The following is a 16,144-nucleotide window of genomic DNA, read 5'->3' as shown; positions in this document are numbered from 1 at the left end:
TTACGCAGTTGTGCGTTCGTGTCCCTGCAACAGGGAATTTGGGGCCTCGGCGTTCTTATAAGAACCACATTGTTTTCCAGAGGCGGTGGCATCAGATATTACGATCCCTTCACAGGTTTTGATATTACAGCCCCCAGCTTGTTCTTTTTTTTTTTTTTTTTTTTTTTTTTTTTTTTTTTTTTTTTTTTTTTATGAGGCTAATGTAAAGGGTAGCCAGATGAAAAAGAGACAGATGGAAAAAAGTAAATAAAGTATTTATTATTTCAAAAGTAATCGCCATACATAACTGTTAATACATTAATCCTATTGTGAGACAAGACAGCCAATGCCTTCATGGAAAAATGTTTCCAGCTCCCTATTGAACCATGATTGTTCGCAGGTGTGCAGCTCTTCATCCGAAGCAAATCAATGGCCAGGAATGTCTTTCTTCGGGGTTCCAAAAATATAGAAATCGCATGGGAACCGCATGGTGGAAGTGTAATGGCTTCCCAGCGAAACTTCTCCAGCGTAGTCCAAACATTCTTGACAACACATGAGCCTGCCCACATGTCATACCACTGTGTAAATGTATAAACAGTTTACTTGCTTTTTTCCCATCTGTCTCGTTTTCGTTTGACTGCCCCTAATATACAGCTCATTTATCCATAACGCTCAAATTTTATTGAACCTACCTTACAAGTTATAAAATGTTCTAAATCTATGTAGAAAAAATACAGGAAGATTTTTTGTGGGCGTGTGTGTGTGTGTGTATGTGTGTGTGTGTGTATGTGTGTGTGTGTGTGTGTGTGTGTGTGTGTACTGGGGGTGGGGGGATGCAGCCTTGGCATTTAAGCCAAGCCATGAGCACAGGATCATCTCAGTACGGCTTTCTCAGTATGGCTTTAAACACAACTTTTGGTACCTTACACAAAATAACAGACAATTGCTCTCATCTAATGCAGTACGTTTATTACAAACTGAAAAGCGTAATTTCCATGGAGTGTTACGTATCGAAGGCACGCTCTGCCTGTGACCGATATACACTGTAGAGCCAAAGAAACAGGTACAACTGCCTAATATCATGTAGGTCCCCCCACAAACATGCAGAAGTGCTGCAACACGATGTGACATGGACTCGACTAATGTCTGAAGTAGTGCTGGAGGGAACTGACTCCCTGAATCCTGCATGGCTGTCCATAAATCCGTAAGAGTACGAGGGGGTGGAGATATCTTATAAATAGCATATTGCAAGGCATCCCAGATATGCTCAATAATGTTCGTGTCTGGAGAGTCTGGTGACCACCAGCAGTGCTAAACCTCAGAAGAGTGTTCCTGGAGCCACTCTGTAACAATGCTGGACGTGTGGGGTGTCGCGTTATTCTGCTGGAATTGCCCAAGTATGTTGGAATGCACAATGGACATGAATGGATGGCGGTGATCGGGCAGGATGCTTATGTATATGTCAACTGCCAGAGTTGAATTTAGACGTATGAGGGGTCCAATGTCACTCCAACTGCACACACCCCACACCATTACAGAGCCTCCACCAGCTCGAACAGTCTGCTGCTGACATGCAGGGTCCATGGGTTCATGAGGTTGCCTCCGTACCTCTACACATCCATCCGCTCATCCACTCGATACAATTTGAAACGATACTCCAGCAGATTTGCAGAATGGTTGCACTTCGATCACGTTGAACGATTCTCTTCAGTCGTCGTTGGACCCGTTCTTGCAGTATCTTTTTCCGGCCACAGCGATGTCGGAGATTTGATGCTTTACCGGATTTCTGATATTCACGTTACACTCGTGAAATGGTCGTACGGGAAAATTCCCATTTCATTGCTACCTCTGAGATGCTATGTCCCATCGCTCGTGCACCGACTATTACACCACGTTCAAACTCAATTAAATCTTGATAACCTGCCATTGTAGCAATAGAAGAGATCTAACATCTGCGCCAGACACTTGTTGTCACATGGGCTTGCCGACCGCAGTGCCGTGTTCTGCCTCTGTATTTTAATAGCATGCCTATACCAGTTTCTTTGGCGCCTCAGTGTATATCTTTAATGTTGGTGTTGATATTAGTCAGGGATGACTTAAATCACCCCGTTCTCATGGGACTCGCTATACCGGATTTCGTAAATCGATTTCCCAGTAAGGCTTCTGGGTGGTCATGTAAACATTTCAAAATCGATTCTGGTAGCTGGTTTTCCAATTCCGCAGTCAAATTTCGCTTCCATGTTTTCGCAACTGGTTTTGAAATGTGCTGTCAAGTTTCGCCTTGTTTTTAAAAATTTTCGGCTAATATGGATGGAATGGCTTTTTGTACAGTGAGGGAGAAGTAGAAATATTAGACTGAAACTGTTAACACATCGTGTAAAGAGAGAAATTGCGATTGTGTTGTTTAAATCATTAACTGTATCAGCTGTTTTCCAGCCGCCATATTTCACAGGCCAGCAAATCCGCTACAGACCATAACAAGTAAACACCACAGCGAAAAACGATTACCTAAATTCCATTTCATCTTTCGGAAGTGCCGTATATAAACGAAGAATGATGATATTGTTATTTGCATTTTAATATCACTATACCGTTCATATAGATTATCATCACATATACAAATACGTGCTTATCTGTCTTTGACTAGAAACTATCCCCACAGAACCATAAACTATTTTCAATATAATAAACAACACCATGCCTTCTTAGTTTTGAAAGCCGCTACCTGTCACGCCCTTTCGGTCATTGACATCATGATGGGCGTCGCATTGTTGGCTGGCCTGAAAGTTTTGCCAACGTGACTACGGAGACGTGACATACATGTGAACATCTTTGCGCTGTTTTGTCAGTTTAAATACACTACCAGGCACGTGTGTTGACAATAATTGAACTCCGAATTTGGAGAGCTTGTTAAGTTACTGATATTATTAATTAATAACTAGAAAGAGCAAAATACTCTCTATACAATGTCTGGTCAGTGGGAATTTGTGGGTAAAAATAAGCAGAAAGCAAATGGTCAGGCAGTCAAAAAACTCAGCAAGAATGAAAAAAAGAAATTTGTAGAGAATGCACCTAAAGTTGAAGACATTCGTAAGTTGTCATTACATATTACCCAATAATTGAACCAGAAGCTGCAAAATATATTGAATATTACAAAATTTATATCATAGTTTTATAAGATATGTTGCGTTATCCTCTTCCAGATGTGTTAATTAACGAACTAATTGTTGCCTTTCGTATGTCGTTATCGACGTCGTCTTTGTCATCTATATTGGTACTACTTCCAGTGAAAAATTGTGTGTCAAATGTGATTGTATGGTAATTGCGGTATGCTAGAAGGAAACAAGACAATTTAATGATTTTATGGTTATATTACAGTTCCTCTATCGCAAGTGAAAACGCTGTACAGTGCCTTGGATAAAGAAAACAGGAAGCCGCAAGGAAAGGAAAGTGTCGCTGTAAAAGAAAACGGTGAAAAGAAACAACCTAAGAAGCAGCCAGAGAAAAAGAAAGAAGCCCCAAAAGAAAAAATTGCACCTCCAAAAAATATTGAGGCTGCTGTGAAACTGGTGGGTTTGATTGTAGTGATACTGTAAAATTGGTTTACTTTTTGTCTGCCTGTGGGGGGCCTAATTATGTATGTCAAAAATGTTGTTCCGCTGCAGATACTGATATATGGGTATACATGAGTTCATCAGAAATAAGTGTGTTTCCTTTTTATGTGCACATTTATGACACTGTCACAAGTCAGGATATAGTAACACAAGTATGGGTATACCAATCTGGCATTCATTCTCAGCAGTAATTCATCATTTACTGTAGATTAAAGGTCATTTTTTATGTTAAGAATATGGTACCTCTTAGTTTGGAGCAGGCTCTATTACATGTTTTTCTTGCATCACAGAGTTGTGTGCAAGTGTAAAGTGTCACTGCTGTGTGTTCCATTTTTATAGAGACCTGTAAACTGAAAGTAATTTTGTTTGTTTGCAGTGTATTATTTGTGCAGATTGCATGTAGGCCCTGTAATTTTTTACCGCCATTTATTCTCTGTGAAATAGACCTTTACAGTTTCCATAATCCATGTTGTGTCCACCCTCCTCATCACTTGGTATAAGTCAGTTAGTAATGATTATATCATCGTTAAACATAATTACTCCTACTGAAGCAGTACATTATTTTTTATTTTAGTGACCAGTAATTATACTGAATGGAAGAAAGTGTCCGGAAAGATGATGGCACATTTTCGAAGTACATGAAGTTTAGGTAACACAGCATTGTTGTTGTTGTTGGTGTGTGTGTGTGTGTGTGTGTGTGTGTGTGTGTGTGTGTGTGTCTAGCATTCTGGAATGTGTTGGGCAAGTACATATAGCTTATTATCTGGAAAATTTTATTATTGGGGAACAACAATCCTAACATTCCTAGGAATGGCAGTGGACATGGGGGATAGAAACTGTGATTTGTAAGTATTGTGCTGGAAAATGTGGAGAAATTTCAACCCAGAAATGAAACAGACATTCTATAGATTACTAAATAGGGAGGAGATAAGACACACACAGTCTGAAGGTTAGGGCTGAAGGTAGGAAAGAGGTGACATGTAAAAATGTCAAAATGAGTAAATCCATAGTTCTTCTGGTTGTGACCAATTTGTGACAGCATTGATACCATTTTAACTCCAAGTTTAGATAAGTATCCAGACAATGACTGGCAATTAGCTGTTGGAGAACAAATGAACTGTGGAAGATTACACTTGAGAGTAGAGTTTTCTTTTGTTCTGAATACACAGTTAACTCCACCTTTCATTCAAAGACACTGCATAATGTCTCTTTCATCTCCAGACACAATATTTGCTCTTTCCTCAACAAGGAAACTCCTTAAACAGAATATTGTGATGTAGAGTCAAATACATTGAAGAAATCAAGGGAGAGTCCCTACCTTCGTTTGTTAATCAAGTACATTAATCATACATTTAACAATTTATTACAGCTGTCTTAGTTATTGTGATTTCACTTGGTGTATGATCCTTCATGTACAACTACGTGCTTTGTCAGTTTATTTCACACTTGACTCTTCCTTACTCTTGATGCAGGTATTTACTTTCATAATTTTTTTAGTTTGTAAACCTTGTTACAGGTAACAACCAACTTATTTTTCAGCTATGATGAATATATTTCTTCTTCTGTTGATACATTTGTTAATGCTAGAGATGTTACCACATATTTGGGTGGGGGGGGGGGGGGGGACCATCCGTAACCAAAACTGAAGAAAGGAACATTAAGGCAGTTGGGATAAACTTGTGTGATACAGAACATGATTTGAGAGACAGAAGAGAGCATACCAAATAATGGTGGAATCGAACCTAGATGGTTAAGCTTCTCTTACTTTCCATACTTGAAAAATAATTTTACTGATCTTTGGACTAATAAGAATGAAAATGGGAGATGTAAAGATTTATTAGATAAAGTGAACTTGAAACAAACATTTATCAACACCATTTTATGATATAAACTCTGAGCAATTTCAGTTCGAATGAAATACTAAAATATTTTTGAACTGTTACTGAAATTATGAACATTTGCTAGGTGAACGGAATGTAGCAGTGGTGCATCATGCATTTTAGAATGTTGATGGGTTTAAAATGGGATAGGCCTGTAAGTGTGCTATGCACAGTACATAAAATCTGTGCAAAGATAGTATAGAAAAAAAGGAAAAGAAAGCAGAAGCAATTATAAATGTTGCACAGAATGATTTATGTGAAATCAAAACAATCACAAATTGTGTTTTCACCGTGACCTAGCTAATAGAAAAATGTTAAGAATGTAATGCACCTCCTTACACTGATCAGCCAAAGCATTAATACCACTGCCCACCGCAACATTGGATGCCACCTGATGACACAGTGGGCACCTGACGTGGTGAGAAAAGTATGTAAGCAGAGTAGACACGGATGGGGGATCACCCTAGCGAAGAAATGGGTCGCCTTCACAAATGCCGTCATTGGGGCGAACTATGGCTCGAAATGTACAGTGCACCACGGACGTAGGCTGGTGGGAGCAATTATATGGTACGGGAGACATCTCCCGTGCTTGCATGGGATCTGTGGTAGTAATCAGAAAACACTCTGACAGCTGCAAACCACCTGCATCCCTTCATATTTGATGTTTTCTCCCACAGCGATGTCATCTTTCAGCAGTATAATTGTCTGTGTCTCTGAGCTAGATCAGCACTACAGTGCTTTGAAGAGCATTACAGTGATCTCGTGTTGATGTCTCGGTGACCAAGTTCGCCAGATGTAAGTCCTACGGAACCCATCTGGATTGCTGTCAGGCGCCATCAGTGCGTACACAAGTCAATGACACGTTATTCACATGAATTATGTGACCTGTGCATAGACATCTAATGTCACACACCTCCACAAGCCTACCAACCAAGTGTCAGATCCCTGATATGCAGAATCAGTGATGTATTTTGTTCCAAAGATGGACAAACAAGCTATGAAGCAGTTGGTCATAATGTTTTGGCTCATCATTGTACATTGATTGCTCAAATAAAATAACATTGTGATTGACAGATTTTTTATAACACTATTTTAGATGCAATATACTATGTAAATGGTCAAGTGATTTTAGCTGAAACAGCAAATTATGTAAAATGTGGTCTGTATCTGCATGTTAACGTAACAAATAAGTAAAAAGCTTTCAGTGACCAAGATTGGCGAAATACTTATTTATTTTTGACAGCCAGTTTCCTCAGGCTTTGCTGTCATCATTTGGTCTTCAAAAATTGTCACAATATGGGAACATTGTGACTTAGAACCTCATGCCATGCTGTCATGTTAGTGGATATAATGTGGCACATTATGCAGAGGTTTGTCTGAAATAAAATGTTTACAATCAGGAAACACCTTGTGCACGTGGCCCTGTTCGTATATGTAGCTCTCACAGATGATTGTTAAAAATTTAAAAAGCACAGTAAACTGTACAACAGCAAAGCAGTTTATATTAGCTTGACGTGTGCCTTTCATTGATGAATCATCTTAGTCGCCACATGTGGTACAATTCATATGATGCTGTACCATACGTCTAAGATTGTTCGTAAGTGAACGGAACATGTCAAGCTAACGTAAAAAGATGTGGTAGTGTACATTTTACTTTGTATTGTGTTTTTTAACTTTTAACAATCATCTGTGAGCACATGACCATGTGCAGAACGTGCTGTTTGGTTGTAAATGTTTTATTTCTGACAAACCATTGCATAATGTGCTACATTTTATCAACTAATAAGACAGCCAGGCATGATGTTCTAATTTGCCATGTTCATGTTTTGTAACAATAATTTTTGAAGATCAGAAGATGACAACAGAGCCTGTTGAAACTGGTTGTCAAAAATAAAGTAGTGTTTATGCGATCTTATCTGTAAAAAGTGTTTTACCAAATACAACAAATCACTCCTCATTTCTCAACATGAGAAATTTCAGTTAATAAAGTGATGACATTAGAGTGTGTGAACCAATTACAACTGAAGTAGTCATTAACAATGAAGTTCTAGGGAAACATTAAAAATTCCTTTATCTTGGTTATGATGTCATTAAACATCAAATAATGATGTGAGTGCAGAATTACTTAAATTCTAGAAGTATGTGCCACAATCAAACCGAGTTTTAAAACCAGCAGAAGAGATAGATTGCTTAAATTATATAAAGCAGTGGTTACACTTAGCTTTTTGCATGCAGTTGAATGTCTGTATATGTGCAGATGGATGTGTGTGTGTGTGTGTGTGTGTGTGTGTGTGTGTGTGTGTGTGTGTGTGTGTGTACCATTATCAAGTACAATGCTAAAAGTTGTTAGGCCATTATTATGTCATACCTGTAAAGGCAGCCCATAGCAGGTAAGCAAGAGTAACACATGTCTTCAACATCGCTTACGAAAGCGCTGGCAGGTCGATAGAAACACAAACAGACACATACATACACACAAAATTCAAGCTTTCGCAACAAACTGTTGCCTCATCAGGAAAGAGGGAAAGACGAAAGGAAGTGGGTTTTAAGGGAGAGGGTAAGGAGTCATTCCAATCCCGGGAGCGGAAAGACTTACCTTAGGGGGAAAAAAGGACAGGTATACACTCGCGCGCGCGCACACACACACACATATCCATCCACACATACACAGTCACAAGCAGACATTTTGGTAAGTCACATCATCTTTGTTTTTAGATATATTTTTCCCACGTGGAATGTTTCCCTCTATTATATTCGTATCATTAATTTGAACCCAACAATTATGTTTGTTATTGTCACTGTTGCATTTCGAAATCTTTTCTGTCATCTTATTTTCTCTTTCTGTTTTTGCAAGTAGTTTCACTTTGTATTCACCTTCTCCTTTTTACCGTAATCTACCATACAATTTTATCCCGCCTATATATACTCAATAATACGTAACCCACTTCCAAACCATAACCAAAAAAAATTTTTTTTCCGCTTTGAACACTACCGCTGCTATAAAATCCACCGTTTCCAGTTCACAAACAGTTCCTTTCACCTATTTAACAACCATTTCGGCTAGTTCTAATAACTTTCGCTTTATTTCCATTTCCGTTTTTATCACATCACTGATCATTTTTAGCCGCTTCCCACAAGTTTTAACGTCATTATTTCTTCGTCAGATGATTGTTAGCCTCATCTTCATAATCTGCCACCACAAAACCACTCCTTTTAATACATTTACACACAGTTTTTTCGAAATTTTCCCAAATTTCTCCACCCTTTAAAGTGTTTTGGCGGCAACACAACCACCTAACCTTTGTGCACATCATTGTCTACCAACCCAAGTTCACCACAGGATCAACATAGCCCAGCATTTACCAACACTTTTTCGCCTTTTTTCACGCCTTTTTTTTTTTCACACCAGATCTCCAGTTGCTTTGTAGTTCATCTTTATCTCTCCCAATATATTTTTATTTTCATTTTCACTTCAGCCTCATGTTACACTGTCCACCTTCTAATACCATGTCACCCTCACAACACCCCCACAACGACCCCATTAAGTTTTATTTACATTCCCTCCGCAAATGAAAAATGTCTGCTTGTGACTGTGTATGTGCGGATGGGTGTGTGTGTGTGTGTGTGTGTGTGTGTGTGTGTGTGTGTGTGTGTGTGTGTGTGTGCGTGCGTGCGCGCGCGAGTGTATACCTGTCCTTTTTTCCCCCTAAGGTAAGTCTTTCCGCTCCCGGGATTGGAATGACTCCTTACCCTTTCCCTTAAAACCCACATCCTTTCTTCTTTCCCTCTCCTTCCCTCTTTTCTGATGAAGCAACCATTGGTTGCAAAAGCTTGAATTTTGTGTGTATGTTTGTGTTTGTTTGTGTGTATGTTTGTGTTTGTTTGTATGTCTATCAACCTGCCAGCGCTTTCGTTTGGTAAGTCCCATCATCTTTGTTTTTAGATATACTTTTCCCATGTGGAATGTTTCCCTCTATTATTATTATTATTATTAGCGAATGTCCCCATGGGAGAACGATAAGCAGGTGATTAACATTTCTTAATGTTCTTCTTATTTCCCCAGTATTTCTTCATTGCCTCCCCAAAGGCCTTCTTCCTTTCTTCGGTCCACTTTGGTCGGAAAGGTTTGGATTCCGTCTCTGGAGTAAACTTCCACTTGTCGATTTTTCTTCTGAATGTATCCCGGTCTGATGTGTTTGTTATGTCAATTTTTGCCTTTTTCAAATCCTTCTTAACTTCAGTTACCCAGGGTATTGTTGCCTTAAGTGATGTCATATAGTCCAATAGACGTTTAGTTAACCTGTTTCCAGGTAATCTGTCTATATGTCCATAAAACTTCATCCGCCTCTTCCTGATATCTGCCTCGATGTTTGATATTTTTTCGGTTGTCTCGGTAGTCTGCAGCCTGTATCCATCTTGTGTGTATCGTGGTCCTAGGATTTTTCTAATAATTTTTCTCTCTACTTTCTTAATTTCGTGTAAATCTAATTTTCTATTCAGGGAGAGTGTTTCACTTGCATATGTGACTGTTGGTTTGATGACTGTGTTGTAGTGTCTGATTTTAGTGCCTTTTGATAGACATTTCTTGTTATATATATTTTGAATAAGTCCGAATACTTTCTTGATTTTCTGTAATCGGTTTTTTTGTGCTATTTTCTCAAGTCCTGTTGGTTCAATAACTTCACCGAGATACTTAAAGTGCTTGACTCTAGTTATTTCACCATACTTTGTTTTTAGTTTCGAAATATCTAATTTTGAGCAGATGAATTCTGTCTTCTCAAAGGAGATTTGCAGGCCAACCTTCTCAGCACATTCTTTAAGTGTCTCAATTTGTTTTACTGCTGTTTCTTCACTGTCAGTTATAATTGCCAAGTCATCTGCAAACGCTAAATAAGGGATGTTCAATTTTCCTTTACCTCTTCCTAGTTCAATTGGCTTCCAAAAGCTTTGTTTCCTTAGTGTTACTTCCCACTCTTTCATAACTTTGTCCAAAACTATATTGAATAATAGTGGTGAGATCCCATCTCCTTGTCTTACTCCTGTTTTAATTGAGAATGGTTCCGAAATTTCCCCTCTGAATTTAATTTTTGATTTGGTTTCTGTTAGTGTTTGTTCAATTAGTTTTCGGGTTTTAGTGTCTAGGCCTCGTTCTTCGAGAATGTGACATAGAGACTGTCTGTCTATGGAATCGTATGCCTTTTTGAAATCAACGAATGTGCAGATTATTGGTTTTGACCTGATTGCTTTAATCTTTAAAATAGTTTTAAGGTTGAATATCTGTTCCGGGCATGATCTATTAGGACGAAAGCCTGCTTGGTAGTCTGAAATTGTATGTTCTAGTTGTTCTTGTGCCCTCTTTAGGAGACATGCAGATAGAATTTTGTAGGTAACTGGTAAAAGTGAAATGCCTCTGTAGTTGTTTACGTCTGATCTTTCTCCCTTTTTGTGCAATGGGTGAATTAGTGCACACTTCCACTCCTCTGGGATATTTTCTGTCTGCCAAATTTCTTTGATGATGCTAGTGATCTCTTTTAACGAATTTGGACCAAGGTTTTTCAGTAGTTCAGCTACAATTCCATCTTCTCCCGATGATTTATTATTTTTGAGTTTTCTAATGTGACTATAAATTTCTTCTTGAGATGGTGGTAGTGAAGTCTCATTCGTGTGTTCTGGTTGTAATCTGGGGAATCTTGTACTTGGTTGTGGGCAATTTAGGAGTTGTGAGAAATATTTAGCTAGTTCTTGGCAATTTTCTTTGTTAGTTAGTGCCAATTTTCCATTCTGTTTCCGGAAGCAGAGATTTTGTGGAGTGTATCCTTTGATTTGATTTGCGAATATTTTATAAAAATCTTGAGTGTTGTGGTTCTTAAAGTTTTCTTCAATTGTGTTTAGCTGTTCATTAAGGTATTTTCTTTTAGTTTGTCTAAGTATTTTAGCTGTTTGTTTTCTCACTTTGAAAAATGTTTGTTGTGTGGTTTCTGATTTGTCACAATTGTAATTTAAAAAGGCTTGTTGTCTCTCTTCTAATGCGTTATCACAATTCGAATTCCACCATGGATGCTTGGATATTTTCTTTAACGGAATCAAATCTCTTGCTTTTTGTATAATTTTCGTTCGGAAATCTTTCCAGTTGTTTGTTGGTTGTTTATCCCATGCTTCTGTAATTTCTGATTCCTTGATATTTTTCAAGTCAAATTTGGGAATTAGTGGTGATTTCCTTTGGCGTTTCCTTTTTGGAGTGAATTTAATTTTAACTCTGGTAAGGTAGTGGTCAGAATCTATATTTGCCCCTCTGCGGACTTGAACGTCGTGTATTTCTTTCTGGAAGTCATAGGAGATCGCAACGTGGTCTATTTGAAATTCACCAAGCTGAAGGTTTGGTGATCTCCATGTATTTTGTTTCTTGGGGTCTTTTCGAAGTGATGTTGTCACGATTTTTAGTTTGTTTTGCTGACATAACTCGATGAGTCTCATGCCGTTCTTGTTTGTGAATTTGTGTGCAGGGTAATTACCGACTGTTTTTTTTATATTTCCTCTCTTTGCCAATTTGCACGTTGAAATCCCCTAGAAGAATTTTTACATCCTCCTTTGGAATTTTGGACATTTCAGTTTCGAGTTTTTCCCAAAATTTTTCTGTCTTCTCCGGTTCTTTTTTGTTGGCAATGTTGGTAGGTGCATGAACATTAATAAATGTATATATTTTGTTGGTGTGCTTGATTCGCATGGTCATTAGTCTGTTACTGATTTGATTCATGTCTATAACAGAGTCAAGGGTGTCCTTATTTACAATAAAAGCCATGCCAAATATTGCAGCTCCTTTGCCAATTTTCTTGTCTGTTTTACTTTTAAAGATACGGTAATTGTTGTAGTCTATTGTTTCTGAATCAGTGAATCTGGTCTCTTGGAGAGCAAGGATTTGAATTTTCTGTTTGTTGAGTTCTGTTGTAAGATTATGAAGTTTGCCTGTCTGAATTAGTGTCTGAATGTTAAAAGTGCCAATAAATGTATGGGACTTTCGTGGACGTTTACTAGAGAACTCCGACTTTCTCTGTCGTACGAGCCCAAGCTCCCCAGAATCCGATAGCTTGGTTGTCGCCACAGGGCGAGTGGATTGGCCACCTGGGGTAATATTAATTTTACTTGTACGAATCATACTGCTTGTAATTAAGTTCCAGCTAATGCTGGGTAGTTAGAACCAGGGATTGTTAGTTCCTGGAGCTTGGTGTTCAGCCGCACCTCACATGGTGAACAGACGCTGGCCAGAGTACCGGTGGTTGCCACACAGACGTGTCTGGGCTTTTCAATATGCTTTATCTTGTTGATAATGCTTGCCTCTTCCGCCAGTTCCGCCGTACCGATGATCTTCATCTCCGTCTTCACTACCGTTGAGGTCTTCGCCGTATCCCTCTATTATATATAAAAGGAGGTTATAATTAGGCAATCTTTCAAAACCAGTGGTTCCTTCTTCAGGAAGAAGGGTTGAAGGGGAAGGATGACAGGTGAAGGAAAAAGAACTGGACAGGTCTGGGAAAAGGGGTAGGTTTTGGGAAAGTCACAGTGACCCACAGTTTTGGATGACTTTCCCAAAATCCAACCCTTTTCCCAGACCTCTCCAGTCCTTTTCCGTCACCTACCTTCCTTTCCCTTCAACCCTTCTGGCTGAAGGAGGAGCCACTGGCTCTGAAAGCTTGGCTAATTGTAACATTATTTTGTGTGTGTTCTGCCACTGCTTGGTGAGTAGATTTTTTATCTATCCAATTACATTATTTTGTCATGACATTTTGGCTATGGGATGTATGACAGCAAAAATTATTCTGAAACTAATTTCAAACAAAAACTGGTGAATGCAAGTTTATTTATTTATTCATTCATTTGTCCTTGGACTATTGAGTACAACAGTATTTGACATGTCATATGCAATACAAAAATAATAAATACAAATATCAAACGTAGGGGATAGGATCAGGCAAAGGTAGGGTAGGAAGTTGGCCATGACCTAATCAATGGAACCATCCTAGTATCTACTTTAGCAGCTTGAAGAAACCATGAAAAACCCAAGTCAGGATGGGCAGACAGTGCACAAAGCCTTCTCCTTCCAAATGTGAGTCCAGTGGATTCACTGGCTTAGTCTTCCACAAAGATATTACAATGTCAAAAGGAAAACAATGGTATAATAGAACATGATATTTTGTAATATTTCCCTTCTAAAAAAGAAAAACCCATGACCACACTATACAACACTGCTGAAAAGTATGACACATGAACATCTGGCAACACTGTCCATCCTAGTTAATCTTGCTCCTGATACCTTCTCTGAGGAGGTGTATTGCACTGCACTTAGAACAGAGAATCAGTAGCAGAAATGTTATAGTGCAAAGACAAACACAACACACTTATACATCAGTAAACAGATTAAAAAGTACATGACAATGAGGGCTAGCAATCCTATAAGCTAACATACTCACTTCTCAACAACAAATCATTGAGTGTTCAGAAGTCACTAGATGAAGTTCACAACAATGCAGAATCATGTAACAAGTGATGAAACATTACTTTACTGATCTGACATTGAACTAAGGGTTAGTTGTACCAGTGGAAGCATTCTGGATCACGAGGACTGAAAAAAGATCGACAAGTGCAGTCAAAAGTGAAGTTTATACTCACAAAGTTATCCAGTTTTAATGGCATATTGCCACAAGGTTGAATGATTAGTAAGAGGTAATGCTTAAAATTTCAGAACCATTTGCTTGAAACCATCTGACAAATGAATAAATTAAAGCCCAAGTTTGTGACAAAACATTTTCTGTCATTTACACGATGATAATGCACCTGCTCACACATCATTACTTGTTCATAAGCATTTGCCTCCAAATTTGCCAGACGTCGCCCCATATGACTTTTTTCTGTCCCCAAAAATAAAGAAAGCATAAAGTGCCATTGTTTTACAAGGCTAGTTGTGATTAAAAATGAATAACTGAGAGAATTAAAAGCTGTACCAACTATCGAGTTCCAGAAGTATTTTGGGGACTGGAAAAAGTTCTTGTTTTGAAGGGGAAGACATTGATATAGACAAATAACATTTTTTTTTTAATATTCCCTCTATGTGTTCTTGATGATACCATGTTCTTCAACAGCAGATTTATCTAGCACAAAGCAATCAGAAATACAACGTTGAGCTTAGCCAATGTAGTGGCAACCACACTTCCACTGAATGCTGTATATGCTTGGAATACATAGTCCTTACTGGTCTTGGACAGATTCCAGCATTGTCAGTGAAATAAAGACATCATATTGTAGTTTTCAGAATCCTGGCGATCTGTGATGAGCAGCCCACCATACAATAGGAACACTAATAGATACCTGTTACCTTCTTCACTTGTGTCTTGCGAGAATGATTGTTTTGAATCTTCGAAGAGCTATTCTTATACAGTGTTTTGATCTTCGAGGAACCATTCTTGTACGAGCTCGCTCTTGACTACATCAAACAGTGATCTAGGAATCTATGTATTATGTTACCATCATGAAGGACAAAGTGAATTTTGCAATTGTTGGAATGTTTCTTAATACTACATCTTTGTTGTTTGATGAATGACCTCTACTTATTTTATATAGTTTGCTACCAAAGAGTTGCATCTGAGTCCATGAAATTATGAAGATGAATTTGACAGTTGCATTCTTGTTGACATTGAGTATTTGAAGGATATGATATCTGTTTTAGATTAAAGCTGATGAATTAGATTCTGAAATAAAGATTGGGCAAGCAAGATTTGCAGAAGCACCATTAGTATGGCTTAAAGGACTTGCTATTTACTGCAACAGCAAGCTATGCGTGGAGCACAGTCCAGTATTCCAAGGAAAACCAAATGAATACCCTCTGAGCTTGCTGTCAGGGGAGGTTCGTGAACTACTAAGAAGAGCCATCAAAGATGCTGGGGAAGGAGTTATTCAGTCATACTATGAATGGTGTCTGACGTCAATGGCAAATGATATGACAAAAGGTACTTATGCAATAATTTCAGTATTAACATCAATATTAGGCAAATCCAAATAGAAATGAGTTTTGCTGTAGTGGCATTGTACCTAATTTTACTGGGATAACATTGTAGCCAATAGGTGGCTTATGTTTTAGTCAGTGGTTCACATAAAGTGAACAGTTTTGCCTAAGTTACTGCTATAGATAATCACAAACAGTTTTCATTAAATCAAACAGTGGAGAACCAATGATGGGATAACAACATGAATTACGATAGATTACTGCTCATTACTTAGAGGAGGCATTGAGTGGCAGTCAGGCATGTTTAAAAGTATGTAAATATAAAAGCAGACTAAGCTATCAATGTCCTTAATCTATCCTAATTCATGCAGCTATTGTGAAGATTCACTTGCAGAATGCAATCATGCTTCAGAAATTTATCACAGGACGGAGAAGGTTTTTAAAGAACAATGTTTCACATGTTATGTAGTATTAAGTTATCCAATGCTATGTGGTACTGTGTAAGAGTTTTTATTGTTCGTGAAGGTTCACTCTTCAATCCTGCAGTTACAGGTGTTGTGACCCAGTTCATCAGGAATAATTGGGTCACCACACATGAAACTGCTACTGAACTCATGATATGCAACGCAGGAGTGCATCACATGATTCAGAAGAAACTTGATGATGACAATACTTGC

The 16,144-nt window shown here is 38.3% G+C and overlaps 1 protein-coding gene across 1 annotated transcript in view; it reads left to right on the top strand.

Annotated features, from left to right (window-relative positions):
• The first annotated feature begins 2,783 nt into the window (after positions 1-2,783).
• LOC124794944 (transmembrane protein 214-B) overlaps positions 2,784-16,144 on the top strand; it is a 154,356-nt gene continuing 140,995 nt past the window's right edge. Inside the window, exons 1-3 of the mRNA XM_047258658.1 lie at positions 2,784-3,069; positions 3,358-3,548; positions 15,192-15,471. Of these exons, the coding sequence (XP_047114614.1) occupies positions 2,946-3,069; positions 3,358-3,548; positions 15,192-15,471 (595 nt within the window). The 5' untranslated portion in view covers positions 2,784-2,945. The remainder of the gene's footprint in view (positions 3,070-3,357; positions 3,549-15,191; positions 15,472-16,144) is intronic.

The sequence above is a fragment of the Schistocerca piceifrons genome, chromosome 4, assembly GCF_021461385.2.
Source record: "Schistocerca piceifrons isolate TAMUIC-IGC-003096 chromosome 4, iqSchPice1.1, whole genome shotgun sequence".
Lineage (NCBI taxonomy): Eukaryota > Metazoa > Arthropoda > Insecta > Orthoptera > Acrididae > Schistocerca > Schistocerca piceifrons.
The sequence above is the reverse complement of the archived record's forward strand: the minus strand, read 5'-3'. Positions and strand labels throughout refer to the sequence as shown.